The 20,672-nt window shown below is 45.4% G+C and overlaps 1 protein-coding gene across 1 annotated transcript in view; it reads right to left on the bottom strand.

The window, feature by feature from the left end:
• Positions 1-11,624: 11,624 nt before the first annotated feature.
• The window catches only part of ALPK1 (alpha kinase 1), a 115,501-nt gene continuing 106,453 nt past the window's right edge, over positions 11,625-20,672 (bottom strand). The window contains exons 9-14 of the mRNA XM_038754910.1: positions 20,431-20,535; positions 17,301-19,320; positions 15,386-15,539; positions 14,536-14,698; positions 13,076-13,262; positions 11,625-12,044 (exon numbers count right to left, since the gene is read on the bottom strand). Of these exons, the coding sequence (XP_038610838.1) occupies positions 11,851-12,044; positions 13,076-13,262; positions 14,536-14,698; positions 15,386-15,539; positions 17,301-19,320; positions 20,431-20,535 (2,823 nt within the window). The 3' untranslated portion in view covers positions 11,625-11,850. The remainder of the gene's footprint in view (positions 12,045-13,075; positions 13,263-14,535; positions 14,699-15,385; positions 15,540-17,300; positions 19,321-20,430; positions 20,536-20,672) is intronic.

Here is a 20,672-nt window from a genome sequence, read left to right as displayed (position 1 = left end):
TTACCTGGCTGTGTAAGTCATTTTACAAAACATCCTGTGGAATGCAGAGTGGTCATTGTTCTCCTGGATGCTGGCCTGGTGCGCTTTACCTCTAGACAAGCTGGCAAGGAGGTGGGCAGTCCAAGAGTCTTTGCTATGCAGAGTCTTTACTCTCTGTTGTGGCTCTGGTTAAGTCATTCAACCCCTGCTTTGCAGATGAACTCAGGATATTCCAATTTAACTGATTATAATTTCTGTTTTATAGTATTTTTTAAACTCTTACTGTGTGGCAGGTACTAAACTAAACGCTGGGTAGGGAAAAGCATATCAGGTTGGACACAGTCCTTGTCCCGCATGGGGCTCACGGTCTCTATCCCTGTTTGGCAGGTGAGGGAACTGAGGCCCAGAGAAGTGAAGTGACTTGCCCACGGTCATGCAGAAGACAAGCGGCAGAGCTGGGATTAAAACCCAGGCCTGAGCTCTATGCACTAGTCAATCAATCATATTTATTGAACACTTATTGTATGCCGAGCTTTGTACTAAGTACTTGGGAGATTACAATACAACAATAGAACAGACACATTCCTTGCCTACAACCAGCTTACAGTCTGGAGGGGGAGACAGACTTTAATATAAATAAATTACAGATATGAACATAAGTGCAGTGGGGCTGGGAGGGAGGATGAATAAAGGGAGCTAGTCAGGGAGATGCGGAAAGGAATGGGAGAAGAGGAAAGGAGGGCTTAGTCAGGGAAGGCCTCTTGGAGCCACCCTGCTTCTTAGTTGATGCTGAGCTGAAATTCCCCTGCCATTTCTTCCCTTCCTTCCTTTCCTTTCCTCCCTGCTGCTCGCCCTTCATTTTGTTGAACAGATAAGCAGTAGGAATTTCCTGGTAATGGTTACCTGGAATTTTCGATCTATTGATTTAAATACTAAGCTCTGGGAAAGAACAGTCCATCATTAGTATTTACTGAGCACTTTATTTATTGAGCACTTACTCTGTGCAGATCACCAGTATTTAGCACTTGGGAAAGTGCGATGGAATTAAAAAATAAGATCCCTGCCCTCAAGGAGCTTGCAATCTAGTGTGTGCTAGGGGATGGTGGGGGAGGTGAGACAGACATTTAAATAAATTACTGATAGGAGGAAATAAAAGAGTACTGTATATAAGTACCCAAGTGCTATGTGGATAATGGGAATTAAGTGCTTGGAAATGGGAGTTGTGGGATATAAAGTGGAGAGTTAAGAGATTAATTGGGAAAGATCTACTGGAGGAGATGTGAAGGGCTTTGAAGATGGGGAGAACATTATCTGCCAGACGCAGATAATAATAATAATAATAATAATAATAATAATAATGGTATTTGTTAAGCGCTTACTATGTGCAAAGCACTGTTCTAAGCACTGGGGTAGATACAAGGTTATCAGGTTGTCCCACGTGGGGCTCACAGTCTTAGGCCCCATTTTACAGATGAGGTAACTGAGGCACAGAGAAGTGAAGTGACTTGCCCAAAGTCACACAGCTGACAGGTGGCAGAGCCGGGATTCGAACCCATGACCTCTGACTCCAAAGCCCGTGCTCTTTCCACTAAGGGGAAGGGAGCTCAAGACAGGGGAGGAGATGAACCTGGGTCGATAGCCTTTAGCACACTTGAGCAGTGAAGATCAGGCAGGTGCTAAATTTGATTGGTTTTTAAAGTAAGAAATGTTAAAGAGAAATGTTCCAAGATATTTCCTAAATGCAGACAACAATTGTCTCTTCTTCCTCAGGTGTCCGGTCTTGATCTCACTCCTCCTTTATATCGGACAGTTCACCACTCTCCCCACCTTCAAATCCCTTCTAAAATCACATCTGCTTCAAGAAGCCTTCCCAACTAAGCCATCATTTCCCCTATCTGTGCTCTCTTCCCCTATCTGGGCAGGAGTAGTGGTTTGGCAGTGCCACCCTTATGTTCTGTTCCCTGCCAATCACGTTCCCACTCGTGCACAGAGTGACACGGCCGAGAAGGATGGCAAGAGTTCTGCGTAGTCTATTTATTTATTTTACTTGTATATGTTTATTTTATTTTGTTAATATGTTTTGTTTTGTTCTCTGTCTCCCCCCTTCTAGACTGTGAGCCCACTGTTGGGTAGGGACCGTCTCTATATGTTGCCAATTTGTACTTCCCAAGCGCTTAGTACAGTGCTCTGCACACAGTAAGTGCTCAGTAAATACGATTGATTGATTAAGGGGTGTACAGCTAAGTGTATTCAGTGGGATTTTATTTAGCGCTTCCTGTGTGCAGAGCACTGTCTTTAGTGTTTGGAAGAGTTCAATGTAACAGTAAACAGACAGCTTGGGAAGTACAAGTTGGCAACATATAGAGACAGTCCCTACCCAACAGTGGGCTCACAGTCTAGAAGGGGGAGGCAGAGAACAAAACAAAACATATTAACAAAATAAAATAAATAGATATATACAAGCAAAATAAATAAATAGACTACGCAGAACTCTTGCCATCCTTCTCGGCCGTGTCACTCTGTGCACGAGTGGGAACGTGATTGGCAGGGAACAGGACATAGGGGTGGCACTGCCAAACCACTGCTCCTGCTGATTCCCTGCCTGAAGGGACCGGAGATCAGAACCCAAGCCTATCCATCGTTTCTGCTGGGAGACTCCAGACTTTAGACAACTTAAGGTAGAAGTTCGAGATTGTATCCTGATGCATTGTTGAGATGTCATAGTACCATCTTGCTCTGCCCAATTATTCATCACCTTCGCAATAAACTCACCATCATTGTCCTTTAAGCACTCCTGCCCTTCTCCGACCTTCTATTCTAATCTCTTCACTCCTCTAACTTTAGCTATTCATAATAATAGTGATAATGATTGCGGTATTTATTAAGTGCTTACTATGTGCCAGGCACTGAACTAAGCACTGGGGTGGATATGAGCAAATCAGGTTGGCCACAGTCCCTGTCCTGCATAGGGTTCACCGCCTTAATCCCCATTTTAGACTTTTAGACTGTGAGCCCACTGTTGGGTAGGGACTTTCTCTATATGTTGCCAAATTGTACTTCCCAAGCGCTTAGTACAGTGCTCTGCACACAGTAAGCACTCAATAAATACGATTGATTGATTGATTGATTGATTTTACAGGTGAGGTAACTGAGGAGCAGAGAATTTAAGTGACTTGTCCAAGGCCACACAGCAGATAAGTGGCAGAGCTGGGATTAGAACCTATGACTTTCTGCCTGTGCCCTATTAATTCAATCATATTTATTGAGTGCTTACTGTGTGCAGAGCACTGTACTAAGCGCTTATGCCCTACGCAGGGGAAAGAGTTCAGGACAAGTGTCCTGAACTCCCAATCCCAGCTCTGCCACTTGTCTTCTGTGTGACCTTGGACAAGTCACTTAACAATTTTGTGTCTCAGTTTCCTTATCTGTAATTGGGGATCAATACTTGTTCTCCATCAATCAATCGTATTTATTGAGCGCTTACTGTGTGCAGAGCACTGTACTAAGCACTTGCCCTTTATCTGTAAACCCAAGTGGGACAGGGACTGTTTCCAACCTGATGATCTTGTATCTCCCAACGCTTAGCATCAGTAAGCCTTAACAAGCAGCACAATTAGTATATTTATTATCGATTAAGAGCAAAAAGTTCAACACTGATGAAATGGAAAGTGGGTTCATTGAGTTTATCAATGCCACCAGATTGGGAGGAGGTGGGATTCAAAATCATTTTGTTGAAATGGTCCAAAAGAGTAGGATGAAATTATTTCTATATAAGTGCAGAGTAGTGTGTTTAGGGAAGTATGCCAACACAAGAAGAGGAAAGTCTAGTTATCGCTAAGAATGACAAAGAGGTGAGAAAGTGGGAGCTAACTATGAAAACTACTGTTAAAAAAGTTTACAAGATTCTGGGATTTATTAATAGAGAGAAGTGTGAGTGAGAACAACGAAACTATGTCCTCATTTCATTCTAAATTGGACCAGAGAAACGTAAAAACTATAGATTATGAATTATTTAAGCCCACAAAATAAGAATTCGTGAGAGAAATTCAAAGAAATTGGGATTATCCTGCAAGGTCAAATGATACTAGCCTTCAAATAATTGAAAAGATATTAAAAGAACCAAAGGGTTTGGTTTTCTCAGTCTCCATTCCACCGCGGCAACAGCAGAAAACAGCAGTGTGGCCTAGTGGAAAAAGCACGAGCCTGGGTGGCAGAGGACCTGGGTTCTAATCCTGGCTCCACCACTTGCCTACTGTGTGGCCCTGGGCAAATCGCTTAATTTCTCTGTGCCTCAGTTACCTCATCTGTAAAATGGGGATAACGACTGTGAGCCCCATGTGGGACAACCTGATTACCTTGTGTCTACCCCAGCGCTTTTCCCACTGGGAGACATTTAATGATTCACAGTGTGGATTCTAAATCTGGCCTCTCCAGGAAGATGTGTCCATTTCCTCCATCTCTACACTTTCCTGATTAAACCCTCATTTCCTCTTCTCCCACTTCCTTCTGCATAGCCTGCTCTTAATGGTATTTGCCATATGTGCCAGGCACTGTTCTAAGCCCTGGGGAAGATACAAGCTAATCAGGTTGGACACAGTTCTTGTCCCACATGGGGTTCACGGTCTTAATCCCCATTTTACAGGGGAGGTCAATGAGGCCCAGAGAAGTGAAGTGACTTGCCCATGGTCACACAGCAGACAAGTGGCAGAGCCAGGATTAGAACCCAGGTATGTCTGACTCCCAAGTGCATGAGTTATCCATTAGGCCACGCTGCTTCTCTGATTTGCTCCCATTATTCACCCCTCCCTCAGCCCCACAGCACTTCTGACCATTTCTGTAATTTATATGAATGTCTGTCTCCCCCTCTAGACTGTAAGCTCATTGTGGGCAGGAGTTGTGTCTACCAACTCTGTTATATTCTTACACTGTACTCTTCCAAGACCTTAGTAATAATAATAATAATGGCATTTGTTAAGCGCTTACTATGTGCAGAGCACTGTTCTAAGCGCCGGGGGAGATACAAGGTGATCAAGTTGTCCCACGTGGGGCTCACAGTCTTAATCCCCATTTTACAGATAACTGAGGCTCAGAGAAGTTAAGTGACTTGCCCAAGGTCACACAGCAGACGTGGCGGAGCCGGAATTCGAACCCACGACCTCTGACTCCAAAGCCCGGGCTCTTTCCACTGAGCCACGCTGCTTTTCTGATTTGCTCCCATTATTCACCCCTCCCTCAGCCCCACAGCACTTCTGACCATTTCTGTAATTTATTTCTATGAATGTCTGCCTCCCCAGTGTTCTGCACACGGTAAGCACTCAACAAATCCGATTGATTTGATTTAATACACTTCTGAACTTCATCCCTTTCCCTTGTAGTGATTTTCGATAGAGACATGTGTATCTCTTCACCTTTGACTTCTGCAGGCTAGGTGGAGAAGATAACTCCAGGGTATTTTATCATATTTTCACTGGTCAATCACTTATTTTTTGCAGGTAGAGACTGAGGCCGAGTTAGTCTCATCAGCATCATCGTGGTGTGTTGAATGAATGGAGGCTTCTGGGATAGTGTGCACTGCACTGTGCTAGATGTTGGTATCATCTGCGATGCTTAGGTTCCATTCCTTCTGGGGGTGGTGGACGTTGGTGGAGAAGCAGCGTGGCTCAGTGAAAAGAGCACGGGCTTTGGAGTCACAGGTCATGGGTTCAAATTCCGGCTCCACCAATTAGCTGTGTGACTTTGGGCAAGTCACTTAACTTCTCTGTGCCTCAGTTCCCTCATCTGTAAAATGGGATTAAGACTGTGAGCCCCTCATGAGACAACCTGATAATAATAATAATAATAATGATAGCATTTATTAAGCGCTTACTATGTGCAAAGCACTGTTCTAAGCGCTGGGGAGGTTACAGGGTGATCAGGTTGTCCCATGGGGGGCTCACAGTCTTCATCCCCATTTTACAGATGAGGTAACTGAGGCCCAGAGAAGTGAAGTGACTTGCCCAAAGTCACACAGCTGATAAGTGGTGAAGCCAGGATTTGAACCCATGACCTCTGACTCCAAAGCCCGGGCTCTTTCCACTGAGCCATGCTGCTTCTCCAACCTGATCACCTTGTAACTTCCGCAGCGCTTAGAACAGTGCTTTGCACATAGTAAGTGCTTCATAAATGCCGTCATTATTATTATTATTGTTCTTGGCCCAGCTGTTGCCCATGGCAACAGGTGATCTGGGAACAGGACCCCTTTCAGATGTTTTGTTTTTTTTTTAATGGTATTTCTTAAGTGCTTACTATGTGCTAAACATCACTCTAAGCACTGGGGTAGGTACAGGTTAATTAGGCTGTGAGCCTCATGTGGGACAGGGACTGTGTCCAACCTAAGTAAGACTGATTTACACATAGATTTTGCTACCTCCCCATAATCCTGATTACCCTGACAATGGAAATCAAAATGACTTATTACTGTGGGAATCCTCACTGTTGGACCCTATCCTCTCCTGCCCCTGTAAAGAAAATTTCTAAATAAACAAAATTAAAACATGATAGCTTTCCATTATTTTTTTTTCCTAAGGGACGATTAAGGGGAGTTAAGAAAGAGCTTTTGATCAGGATGAAATTTTTAAAAAACCATATTTTAATAAAATTGTAATTCGCCTTTGGATGGGTCTGTGCGATAAAGTCATTCCCGTTGGGAAAGATGGCAAAATCGACTGAAAATCCAGCAAAGGCCCCTGCCCCAGCAACCGGCCTCCTGTCCCTGCCTGTCATGTAGACAAAGAGCAGGAAAAGGAAACTGCCAATGAACTGAAAACCTTCCAGAGTTTGGATCAAGCCGAAGTTTTGTTAGGACCATTGGGGAGTTTTTCTGAGAAAAAATTTTAAATGAGGTTGATGACCCCTTTTGCTCATTCTTTACTTTTGACCTTATCGCTTTTAATTTGGGTCAAGATGAAACTTCCTCAGTGTCTTCCTAAGCTCCCCCGGTGCCGTCAAACAGAGCGCAGTGTACTCCCAAACCACGAGCTGCCGACTCTCATCAGCATCAGCGACGTTACAAACGCTGGCTTCAGCTCCTAGGCCGGCCCCCACAATTTGCAAGGTGGACCTTGGGAACACTAGACTTGGTTTCTGGGTTTTACATTTGCCCATGGGATGTGCAGCTGACAGTCGCCTCTAACTTGCTGCACTGGCTGTAGGATTCGTGGCACCGTCTCGATAACTGGACATCCTCAGGGCCGGGAGTTGCCGCTCCTTTGTATTTAAAATATAAATTCTATAAATTATTTTAAAATCAATCGCCGAGGCGGTGGGACAATAAAGTGCGACCTCTTAGTGACTAGAAACAGCACCCCAAATGGCAGAGAACTCCCTCCACCAACCCTCCTTTCTTTCCCTCACCCCCGCATCCTCTCCCTCATCCTCTGGTCCACATTATTAAGAAGGAAGAATTCAAAACCACCCTTTTTTCCCTCCCCCTTTTCTTTCAGAATATCCCTAGCTGTCGTTCCATCCTATAACCGGGTCCAAGTTGCCCCACGAGGGCAAATCTCCCCTCTGGCTGATGCCGGGGAGACCCGAGACCCCTTTTGTCTGGGCATCGGAACAAGATAACCGACTTAATCTTCCCAGAAACACGTGAGTTTCCATGTATCATTTTAATCTGCAAAAGACGGGTTGAGTAGTGTCACATGCTGATTTTACTTTTCTATGAGCAAGTGACTCCCGGGCTGAATGATGGATTGCTTGCTTCCTTTTAACAACAGTCAAGATGGGGAATGCCCTGGGGTGAGAGACAGAGTGTGCAATGGGAATGAGAGCAAATCTGATGGCCCAGTTCAAGTTCACCTGACAAAGCTGGGGGAGTCTGCAAGCAGCACTCTAGAAAGGATTATTCACACTAGCATTATATTTTTTGAATGCATTTTTCTTCTTGTGCAGCTGCACGGCTCCCTCACACTGAAGGTTTATGCACCATAATAAAGAGATTTAATTTTTTTTCCCCTCTCTCTTGCTTCTCCCTCTTTTGCCCCTAGTTTCTACAGCTCTGGGCAGGCAGCGGGCATCTGTACATCTAAACAACACAGAACAAACATCACCTAGAAAACAATGGCCGCACTAAAAGGCAGTGACAAAAGCCTGAAATCTCCGCGGGCTAGAGGACAAAAGCTGATAGTCTAAGCTGCTGAACTCAACACTGGAGACCCATCTTTTTATACTCTTGTCGCTCCAGTCTCAACACATTCCCCCAAAACGCATGCACACACACATACATACACACACACAATTAGAAAGTAAAATGGCAGAAAGACCTTCTAAACTGAGATAGTAAGGTGCTTGCCTCCCCAAATTAACATTTTCTTTTAAATATTCAGTTTAACGAGAAGCAGCATCAGTATAAATATAGGAAGAGGAGAGCCATTTTGACTCCGACGCTCTTTATCTATTATTGAGGCCAAGCTATTGCATTTTCAGTAAACCTTGGAATCCGGTTTGAGTCGATCCTCTCAGTGCTCCTGTCTATTATTCCTCGCTGTCTGGGGTTACCATGGAGAGATAAAGGAGGAATTGTTGCCAACTGTGTAGTGGCCTCAGAGCCAATCTTCTGTTTGGCTGGGAAGTTACACCCAGGTGGCCTAAGTGGGCATCGGGGATTGGGGTGGTTTTACGTCACACAGCTTTGGGTTGGGCTCAGGGTTCCTAGTTGGGCTTCGGGCCTCTCCAGTTGCCCGGCAGCTCTTCCACACTAGCAGGAGATGCCACTTCCAGAGAGATGAGGATGATGATGATGACGATCTGGTGAGCGTTTTACTATGCGTCAAGCACTTTTCTAAGCACTGGGGTAGGTTCAAGTTAATCAGGTTGGACGTAGTCCAACAGGTTGGACACAGTCCCCATCCCACAATGGGCTCACAGTCTAAGTAGGAGGGAGAAAGGGGTATTGAATCCCCATTTTACAATTGGGGAAACTGAGGCACAGAGCGGTCCAGCGATTCGCCCAAGGTCACACGGCAGGCAAGTAGCAGAGCTGGGATTAGAACCCAGGTCCTCTGGTTCCCCAGCCCGTGCTCTTTCCACTAGGCCAGGCTGCTTCTCAAGCTGGCTCAGGGCAGGAGCCAGCCCTTGATCTACTTGGGGCAATCAAGATGGAATCTGAACAGGAGACTTCCTCAAGATGGTCACCACGCTTGCTTCGAGTCTTCACCGTGCCTCTCACACGCTGCACAGGTGTGGCAGCCATCTCTGTAACCAGAGCAGGTTAGAGATGGGATTATTCTGAGGAAGGACATGAAAGGCAATGACCTCTGGTTCAGGAATTGGTACAAGTGATGCTGGTGGGTGAAAAGTGGATAAGATAATGACCCGGCACAGAGAGAAGAGAAGTTGTCAGGCATTAGGACTGGTGCCCCTTTGCAGACTCTGGGTGGAGAACGAGGAAAAGCAGCATGGCATAATGGATAGAGCACGGGTCTGGGAATCAGAAGGACCTGGGTTCTAATCCTGGCTCCTCTGCTTGTCTGCTGTGTGACCTTGGGCAAGTCACTTCACTTCTCTGGGCCTCAGTTACCTCATCTGGATAAGACTGTGAGCCCCACGTGGAATAACCTGACTACCCTGTACCTACACCAATGCTTAGAACAGTGCTTGGCACATAGTAAGCATTTAACAAATACCATAATTGTTATTATTATTATGTGGGACAAGGACTGTGTCCAACTCGATTACTCTGAATCTACCCTAGTGCTTAGAACAGTGCCTGGCACACAGTAAGCACTTAACAAATAACATAAAAAAAAAGATTGGGGTTGTGGCTTGGCTGTCTACAGGAACTGGTTGATTTACAATCTTTCTGACTAATTATAGTCAGATGAAAATTACCGTTTTCCCTTTAAAACTAGGGGGCCTCTTTAAAAAATAAGTTCAGCTGGTCAGCACTTCAAAGCTCATCCTAGAGATAGTACATCTAGTTTTGTTATATTACTATAATTGGGTTTCTGAAGAATCTCAAGTTATGGAGAAAATGAGCTATAGGAAGGGGTTAATAATAATAATTATGGTACTTGTTAAGCATTTACTATGTGCCAAGCATTTCAATCAATCTCTGAATCCACTGCCTCACCATCAATCACATTTACTGAGTACTGTATAGGGCACTGTACTAAGTGCTTGGGAGAGGACAATATAACAGAGTTGGTATCAATCAATCAATTGATCACATTTATTGAGGGCTTGCTGTATGCAGAACACTGTACTATGTGCTTGGGAGAGTACAGGATAATATAACAGAGTTGGTAGACACATTCCCTGCCCACAATAAGCTTACAGTCTAAAGGGGAGCTTATGGTCTAGAGAATCTTCCAACCAGGGAGATGACCTGCTCAGGGTTGAGAAAGGGAGCCCCAACAATGCGCAGAGTTTCCGGTCCAAAGGCTATAAATTGCCCATTATCTGGCATGGGAACTGCCTTGGTCATTTCCATCACAAAACTTGCAGGGCCCAAGCCAGTCCTCATGGAGCCACAGGCCCGTCGACCCCAGCTGACATCTTTCCCACCGGACCTTGGCCAGGCAGCTCGGGAGCAGAGCAAACCACCGGAGTGTTCAACAGATTCAGTTGTCACTGATTTGTGTCCAATTGTGTTCACTGAACTGAAGCGGACCAGTCAGAAAGGAACCTTTTCCTCCCCTAGATTGGATTTTCAGTTGCAAAACTACTGTTTTTGTGCAACTTTCCACTAGCTAGGGCCCGAAGATCCAGGTCTTTTTTTTTATGGTATTTGTTAAGCGGTTACTATGTGCCAGGCACTGTACTAAGCACTGGGGTAGATACAAGAACAGGGCTTTGCACATAGTAGGTGCTTAATAAATGCTATTATTATTATTATAAGCTACCTGGTTGGACACAGTTCCTATCCCACACAGGGCTCACTGTCTTAATTTCCATTTTACTGATGAGTTCACTAAGGCACGGAGAAGTGAAGTGATTTGCCCAAGGTCACATAGCAGACAAGAGGCAGAGCCGGGATTAGAACTCATAGCCTTCTGATTCCCAGGCCCGTGCTCTATGCGCCAGACCACGCTGTTACTGGCTCTCGCAGACTGCCTTCGGGACTCTCCAAAAATTGACAGCCCCATCTCCAGAGGGAAGACAGTAAGGGGATGAGTTGCAGGTTAAATGAGTCTGATTTTCTACCTTTCTTTTTAATAGTGTACATTAAGCGCATACGATGTGACAGGCACTGTACTAAATCCTAGGGTAGATAGCTTACTTTTATATTGTACCTTCCCAAGCACTCAATACAGTGCTTTGCACAGAATAAGCACTCAATAAATATGATTGGACGAATTCATTCATTCATTCAATCGTATTTATTGAGTGCTTACTGTGTGCAGAGCACTGTACTAAGTGCTTGGGAAGTAGAAGTTGGCAACATATAGAGACGGTCCCTAACCAACAGCGGTAGGGTATTCACTCTAGAATACAAGCTAATCAGGGTGGACACAGTCCACGTCCCACCGTCTTAATTCCCATTTTACAGATGAGGTAATGGAGGCCCAGAGGAGTGAAGTGATTTGCCCAAAGGTCACACAGTAGACAAATGGCGGAGCTGGGATTAGAACCCAGGTCCTTCTGTCTCCTAGACATATGCTCTATCCACTAGGCCATGCTGCTTCCTTGGAGATGGTCAGTAGAAATGGATTAAAGGCAGAGACAATTCCCTGGTTTTTGCCTTTGCAGCTGGATCCATGAGAGGGCAGAAGTCCTGCAGCAATTCCACAGAGAGGGAAGACTAAACCATACAGAATTAGCCCCAGTTCTGAAATTCTACTGGTGCTGGCAGCTGAGGCTCTTCGACTAAGACCCATCTTGTTTCTGGGACTAAACAGGACTGGCTACCGAAGGTCTTGTTAGAGAGAGACGATGGCAGATTTCGTTGCACTCCACGTGCTGGTTGTTGAAGAAATAGCTAATGCCTTTCTTCCCAAAGTTGGAAGTGACTTCTTTTGGATCAAGGGAATGAATCTGAGGATCAGTTAGGTAGATGAGTCCTTTCCCATTACCAGTCACCCAACCTGAAACAGAAAAAAAATACGTGTGAATCCCTGGTGACCTAATTATCCCTGCAAGATTTCACAAGAATATCGCTTTCTAAAATCCACTCATCAACTTCACAATAAATAGATGTAGATATGGGAAGCCAAACCAGGGAATGTCTACACAGAGAGTTACAAAGGCAGTTCTCTTTTAACTGCCCCTACAACAAGAGTGAAGGGAAGGGGAGTTCTTTCTGCCCCTTCTCATCTGGTTCACCCCATCTTCAAAGCCCTTCTGAAATCACACCTCATCCTCCTCCAGGAGGTTTCACTCCCTCTCATCTCCCCACACTTACTATTATTATTATCATTGTATTTGTTAAGCACTTACTATGTACCAAGCACTACTCTAAGTGCTGGGTAGATACAGATTAATCAGATTAGACACAATCCCTGTCCCACAAGGGGCTCACACTCTTCATCTCCATTTTATAGATGAGGTAACTGAGGACCAGGGAAGCCAAGTAACTTGCCCAAAGTCACACAGCAGGCATGTAGTGGAGCCGGGATTAGAACCTGGGACCTTCTGACTCTTAGGATTGTGTTCTATCCACTAAGCCACGCTGTTTCTCTACATCCACTCCCCCACCTATATCCACTCCCAACTGCCGCTTGAGCACTTGGATACTCAGCCCTGTTTCCCACTCCCTGCAGCATTTCTATATATAAAGTATAATCTATTACTTTCTCCTCTCTGGAATTCATTTGACACGCCTGTCTATCCTGTTAGCTTGCAATTTCCTTGAGGGCAGTTATCATCTGGACTGATTCTGTTGTGCTCTCCCAAGTACTCATACTATGCTTTGCACACAGTAGATGCTCACTAAATACCACTGATTAACTGTAGGGAAGCAGAGAGTGACGCCACTCATCAATGCTCAGGACGGATTCATAGCTAACATCCTTCAAGGGGAGAATTAAGTCTAAACATGCAAACACACATGCACACACACACTCTCATGTTCACCTCACATATACAATTAAAAAGGAAATAATAACAATGTACATACCTTGCAAATCCACTACCACCTCTGTGTGGTTAGAAAACTCATAGGAAAAGTGTCCGTAGGCCAAGCCATACTCGGTAGCTTTATACTCTGTCTTCACTACTTTGGTGTTATTTGATAATTTAACAAATTCTCCAAGGATGTAGGGCTCCACGCTCACACACCCTTTGATTATTCTGCCCTCCAGGATCTGAAAAAAGTTGTGGTTTCATTAGGCCACAGTTTATGATAGGTACCCATTCTCTGTCACTCAATCACTGGTATTTATTAAGCGCTTACTACGCACAGAATACCATACAAAGAGTTTGGGAGAATACAACAGAGTTGGTAGACGCGATCCCTGCCCACAGGTAGCTTACAGTCTACAGGAGAAGACAGACATTACTTATTCATTCATTCAATCGTATTTATTGAGCACTTACTGTGTGCAGAGCACTGCACTAAGCATTTGGAAAGTACAATTTATTCTGTTCCATTTGGCCCAGGATTATGAAAATCAGAGCTTTCGGTTGGGGTCATGCTAATTCGTACATTCAGGATTGCTCCTCAGCCAAGAGTCATGACCCCCAGAAATGCCGAGTCAGTAACTGGGTCCACAAACAGGCTTGGAAGATCAAAATTGAAATACGGAAGGATGTGGGATAACGTACAAACAATCCACTTACACAGGTGGAGTAGAGGGAAAGGCTAAATTGCAACTTTGAGATCTTCAGATTTTACAGTGAGGGTAGTTGGTGGTACTGGGAATGGGGTGAGAGGTGTGGGAGCTAAAGCAATACATCGTGGGTTTCACTTTCTGACCCTTCGAACCATTAATTGTGGTCCAAGGACCTTTTAGAATACAAGTGGTGACTGGCTCAAGCACTATACAAAAACCAATATGGAGTTTGCTTTATTAAAGAGGAACGAGGGGGAGATCTGTTGCTTGTCTGTGTTGGAAAACAGTTAGCTCTTTGAAGAGGGGTTGCTTCTACACTCCTGCAAATATTGTTTTAGCTCTCTTCTGGGACCATAAGAAACTCCTAACAGGAAGAAGTTGGGGGATAGTGATGGTTTACTACCATTGACAGGATGGGAGCTACATCTAACTGGTGGTGGCTCAGCCCCCAAAATGTTGGAAAGAACTGAAATGGGAAGAGAAGCAGCACAGTGTAGTGGATAGAGCATGGGCCTGGGAGCAAGAAGCTCATGGGTTCTAATCCCGGCTGGGCCAGTGGTCTCCTGTGTGACCTTGGGAAAGTCACTTCACTTCTTTGTGCCTCAGTTACCTCACCTGAAAAATGGGAATTAAGATTGTGAACCCCACATGGGACAGGGACTGTCCAGCCTGATTTGCTTGAATCCACCCCAGCGCTAAGAACAGTGCCTGGCACATAGTATGTGTTTAACAAATACATAATTATTACTAACTAGGGCCTTGCTTCAGAGCTTTCCCAGATATCACCGTTGGCTGGAATTCTTACCAAGAGAATCGTCGATGGAATGTAGAAGATCTGTGTTGGGATGTTCTGCTCATAGAGCTTTTTGTTGAATTCCGTCACGTAGTGCTGGGCGGTCATTTGGCGTTCCACATCTCGGAAATGGTCCAGGAGCCCTTTCTGTTTTCTGTACTCTTTGCCAACGTACCTACAAGGCAAAACCCCAGATAGACATTCATTTATTCATTCATTCGTAGTTATTGAGTGCTTTCAGTGCGCAGACCACTGTTCTAAGCACTTGGGAGAGTCCCTCCAACGAGCAGAAGAGCTAAGGATTTCATCTTGGACTGTCACTCCTTAAGCATCCCAACTGTCCTGGAGATTCATTCCAAGGTTTTGTCCTGGTCCTCTGACACTGTTTATTGTTTTTATTATTATATTGTACTCTACCAAGCATTTACTACATTGCTCTGCGCACAGTAAGCACTCAATAAACAAGACTGTCTGGCTGACTGACAGTGTGGACCCAGGCATATCATCATCATCGTCATCATCAATGGTATTTATTGGGTGCTTACTATATGCAGAACACTGTACCAAGCACTAGGGAGGATACGATACAACAGAATTAGCAGACACATCCCCTGCCCACAATGAGTTTACAGTCTAGACAGGAAGACAGCCATAAATATAGGATAGCAGCTACCAACCATATGGATTATCAAGTACTTGTCTCCACCTAATGTGACATCTTAACACACCTCTTTAATAATAGTATCATTGGGGTATAAATTCTGGCAAAAGTATTTGACATGGGAGGAAGACCATCAGGTAGTTATATCCAATATAGATAAAAGTTCATTTCCCCATAGCCATTTGATTTTCCGAGCAGTACCTTCCCAGGGTTTCTTCCTGATGGAGAAAATGCATCCAAAAGGCATTCCTTTGTTTGCCCTTCTTCTCCACAGATAGGTAGTCACCCAAATAGACAACGGTTTCTTGGGCTACCCATTGTTCAGATTTCTTAGAATACTTTAACAAAAGGGCAGCTGGAAAAAGAAAAAGTGAAATGAACATCATCAGCGAGGTGATTACCACCTAGAAACAGTAAGTTAACAGGATAGAGCACTGTACTAAGTAAGCACTTGGGAGAGTATAGCTGAGGTAAAAGACACAGACCCTGCCCTCGAGAACCTTACAATCTAAGGAAGGGGGTTGGCCGGCAAAAAATATTTACAAATAATGGAGTAGGCGGACAATTGTAAATGCAATGGATCGGTGCAAGAGTATGGAAAATGAATAGTAGAATACGTAGATTGAGATATACATGCTTACTAAGAGGTGCCTGTTTGAACAAAGAGACAAAGTCCGCAACCTTGGTGTCATCCTCGACTCTGCTCTCTCGTTCACCCCACACTTCCAATACGTCACCAAAACCTGCCGGTCTCACCTCCACAACATCGCCAAGATCCGCCCTTTCCTCTCCATCCAAACTGCTCCCTTGCTGGTTCAATCTCTCATCCTATCCTGATTGGATTACTGCATCAGTCTCCTCTCTGATCTCCCATCCTCCTGTCTCTCCCCGCTTCAGTCTATACTTCACTCTGCTGCCCGGATTATCTTTGTATAGAAACGCTCTGGGCACGTTACTCGCCTCCTCAAAAATCTCCAGTGGCTGCCTGTCAACCTATGAATCATGCAAAAACTCCTCACTCTTGGCTTCAAGGCTGTCCATCACCTTGCCCCCTCCTACCTCACCTCCCTTCTCTCTTTCTACATACAGCCCAGCCCGCACCCTCCGCTCCTCTGCCGCTAACCTCCTCACTGGGCCTCGTTCTCTCCTGTCCCGCCGTCGACCCCCAGCCCACGTCCTCCCCCTGGCCTGGAACGCCCTCCCTCCACACATCCACACATCCACCAAGCTAGCTCTCTTCTTCCCTTCAAAGCCCTACTGAGAGCTCACCTCCTCCAGGAGGCCTTCTCAGACTGAGCCCTCTTTTTCCTCTCCTCCTCCCCATCCCCCAACCATGGCTCCTTCCCCTCCCCATAGCACTTGTATATATTTGTACAGATTTATTACTCTATTTTACTTGTACATATTTACTATTCTATTTTGTTAATGATGTGCATATAGCTATAATTCTATTTGTTCTGACGATTTTGACACCTGTCTATATGTTTTGTCTTGTTGTCTGTCTCCCCCTTCTAGACTGTGAGCCCGTTGTTGGGTAGGGACCGTCTCTATATGCTGCCTACTTGTACTTCCCAAGCGCTTAGTACAGTGCTCTGCACACAGTAAGCACTCAATAAATACAACTGAATGAATGAATGGGGTTGTGGAAATTATTGGGAATAATAATAGTTAATAGATTGTGTCTATTAACTCTACTGAACTTTTTTAAGCATTTAGTACAGACTGTAAGCTCTAGACCCTAAGCCTATTACAAGAAGGAAATGTGTCTACCACCTCTGTTGTACTGTACCCTCCCAAACACTCGGTTCAGTGCTCCACACCCAGTTAGCTCTCAAATAAATACCACTGGTGATGATACAGTGCTTCACGGAGAGTAAGTCTTTAATAAATACTAATGGTCTTTAAGACCCTCCTGTAAAACCACCTCCTCTGTTATATTGTGTTTTACACTCCCAAATACTGAACCTGTGCAAACCTTAGGGAGCTGCCATAGGCACCTCCCACAAATGTCACAACCAAGATTAAACCTGGCTCCCTGAAGGGCCCAGTAAGTTACAGGACAGTGATCTCACCCCCTCCTCTCTGCCCACCACTGGGAAGACTACACAGGACTTACTGTGAGCTCTGCAGAGTTGAGTGGGCTTAAACATCCCTGTGCTCTGCAGCCTCTCCAGTAGCCAGTCGTGCCCAACCCCCGACAAGAGTTTATCATAGTCATCATCTTCCAGAGAACGAGTTTCCAGGATCTCTTCCCTTGTCCTCCCTGGCAGTGACACGAAAGAGCTGCTGCTGGAATTCAAAAATGAGGATGGGCTGTACAGGTCCGAAGAGCCACTGGAAAACTGGGCAGACATGAACCACGACTTCAGAGAAGAGACTGAACTCCGCCTGGTGACAGGCTCATTTTGGACCTCCCTTGCTCTCTGGTCCTCTGCGGTTTCGGTTTCGTCACAGTGAAAGGCGGAAGGCATCGGACTGCCTGGGAGGGATGGGGCAACCTTAGCCATTTGGTCTGGTTTCTTTGGGTCACTCAGGAGTGGGGAGCTGTTCGCTGGGTCCCCGATTAATTCCCACTCATTCCTTTCCTCCTCTGTGGCGGCTTCAGGGTCAATGCTGTGCACTTCCAGTGACCTATTTCGTACTAATGGGACAGATTTCTTTTTAGGCCAGGGGTATATGCAGGAATGACCTGTGCTAGGCCTAGGGATGTCAAAGGGCACATCCTCTGTGTTCTCTGCAGTTTCCCCTTCTGGATCAACCCACCCGGAATGATCTGTAGGGGCAGGTTCCGTGCCCCTTTTATCGACTTTAACCTCATTGCCTTCCCCTGCGCCGTCCTTGGTAGTACATTCGGTTTCTGCTAAAATGTCAATTTCTTCAAAAAGTTCTGATTTCGTGGGAGAAAAGGATGAGGCCATCTCCCAGGACCTGCTAGAGCCCGAAGAAGCAGCGAGGTCCTCTGAGTTTGCGGATGAGGCCGAACGGTTTCTGAGCTCCTGGTCTTTTCCTGTCTCTGTCCCCATCTTCCCTTCCAGCCCTATGGACTGGCTTGGGTCATCGACTGAGAGTGAAACTGCTGTCTTGGTGGGAGGAAAAGAGATGGGTTGATTTTCAGAGGGCTCTAAATGGTCGCTCTTTGACTCTTGGGGAGACTGTTGAGGTGTCGTTGAAGACACAGAATGGGGGCTATTGTTTTCCACTTTATCCTGTGGGGCTTCGGACCGGGGATGTTGCTCACCCTCAACGCTATTTTCTCTGATATGTCCTTCTCCCGGGGATTCATCGGCCACACAATCTACTTCTTCCCAGCTGGCTAAAGAACTCGATTCCGATAACTTGGTCCAAGAGCTGGAACTACTCATGGATATGGGCGGAACACGAATCCTCCTTTGATTGCTGGGGTTCGGCGGCTGACTGTCTTCGTCTACTGCATTTGAACGGGTCCATTTCCCTCTTCCTCGGCTCCTGAATTCCCTTCTCGAAGAAGGTACGTTTTTCCCGAGGCCCGGCCCGTCTTCGGCCGTGCTCACTGTGTCCAGGTTTCGGGTTTCCGTTTTCAAGGCCGTGATGCAGGCTCCCGTTTCGGTCCCTTCCAGATTGTGTTTCGGGTTCTCGTAAGTACTTCTGAACACTTCACAGAGCGAAGAATGGTGCTGGGAGTGTCTTTCGAGGATTTTCTGGAAGTCCACTTTCCCATGCAAGATAGGTTTGTCCATGCAACTTTTGTAATTCTCTGGGACATAAGACCTGTCATCTGAATTGGGGAAGCTTTGAACCTCCAGTTGCTCTTTAACCTGCATGATAAGAGACATGATCCCCTGAGCCACCACTCCTTTATCTTGGGTTTCTGATGACGTTTTATAAGCGTACAGCTTTTCCATCGCTTCTACGCAGAGCTGCTTAGCAGCACACACCGCATCTGTCTCCCCACTGAGCCTTCGGTTCACTATGGTAAGGCAGAAAGCGGCTTTGACAAAACTGTGAAGCTCCTGCTTGCTGGCGACTGAGTCGCTGCTTTTTTTGGTGAGCAGGCCGATTTCAAAGGCCTCTTTGGCTTGGGACAAATAGAACTTTCTTTTTCCTGGAGGGCAGTCATTTGAATTACTATAGGACAATAAACACGTGCCTCGGATGTTCTGAGGAAACACAAAGGTAGATGAAGAGTTAGCAAATTGGGTCTCAGTTAAAATAAGCAGACCCGAAGATATGGGGCCTCTTAATTAATCTCTTTGCTTCGAGAGCTTGTGCCTTTCAGAAAGGTGTGGAGGATAGGTAGGGGAAATCTTGTATTTTGTGCAATAAAAACGATCTCTTCCTACTGTTGACAGGAAATCGCTGAATTCTGTGGGCGCCGTGTTTGAGGTTTTACTATCAACTATCATACGCTATTTGGTAATCAATGTCTAATTGTTCCTCCCATGGCTTTTATTTGCATCGTGGGTTTCCAAGTACCTAGTGCAGGGCTCTACAGTGACTGCTCAATAACACCTTTATATAAATCAAGGAAAAAAAGCACTTGTCAGTATTAACAGGTCATTTGACTGATTATTGCATGCATTTCTCTAGAGAGGAGGACATTTTATTTCCCAGAGTAAGCTCAGTGCCCAAACAGCATGACTCAGTGGAAAAAGCATGGACTTTGGAGTCAGAGGTAATGGGTTCAAATCCTGGCTGCTCCAATTGTCAGCTGTGTGACTCTGGGCAAGTCACTTCACTTCTCTGTGTCCCAGTTACCTCATCTGTAAAATGGGGATGAAGACTGTGAGCCCCCCGTGGGAAAACCTGATCACCTTGTAACCTCCCCAGCGCTTAGAACAGTGCTTTGCACATAATAAGCACTTAATAAATGCCACTATTATTATTATTATCATCATGTTCTTATGGATATATCTGTAATTTTACTTATTTGCACTGATGTCTGTTAATTTGTATTGATGTCTGTCTCCCCACCTCTAGACTGTGAGCTCGTTGTGGGCAGGGATTTTCACTGTTTACTGTTGTAACATGATTTCCCACCTGCTTAGTACAGTGCTCTGCACACAGGCAGTGCTTAATAAATACAACTGAATAAGAAGTTCTAAAGCCTTGCTCAGACATGAATGATCTCCATTCTGATACTGGCAATGATGTGGCACGAAGCCTCGCTTAAACTGGGTTGATTTCTTCCCCGACTGGGTTAAGTCTGGTAAGAGCCCTTTCAGCAGCTTGGAGGGAAGAAGGAGTGTATAGTGTCATCTCGCACTCACCACAGCCGTCAGCACGAAAAGGGGGGTGTATTGGCTAAAAACGGCTGCCAATTTGCAGGCTTCTGCTGCCGACAGCAACCGGTGGTCAAACTCTTTGAGGAGATTCTGGAAGAAAACGGGAGAAATGAATTTGGCTGCATCTGACTGAAGCAAAACCAACAGCATGTGAAGAAAAGAAATCATGGATTTTTGCCTGTTTGAAGGATGTTGGTGCTACCTGTCCTTGGCCAGCTAATGAGAGA

This window comes from Tachyglossus aculeatus, chromosome 12, assembly GCF_015852505.1.
Source record: "Tachyglossus aculeatus isolate mTacAcu1 chromosome 12, mTacAcu1.pri, whole genome shotgun sequence".
In the NCBI taxonomy this organism is placed as follows: domain Eukaryota; kingdom Metazoa; phylum Chordata; class Mammalia; order Monotremata; family Tachyglossidae; genus Tachyglossus; species Tachyglossus aculeatus.
This window is presented reverse-complemented; position numbering and strand designations above follow the sequence as displayed.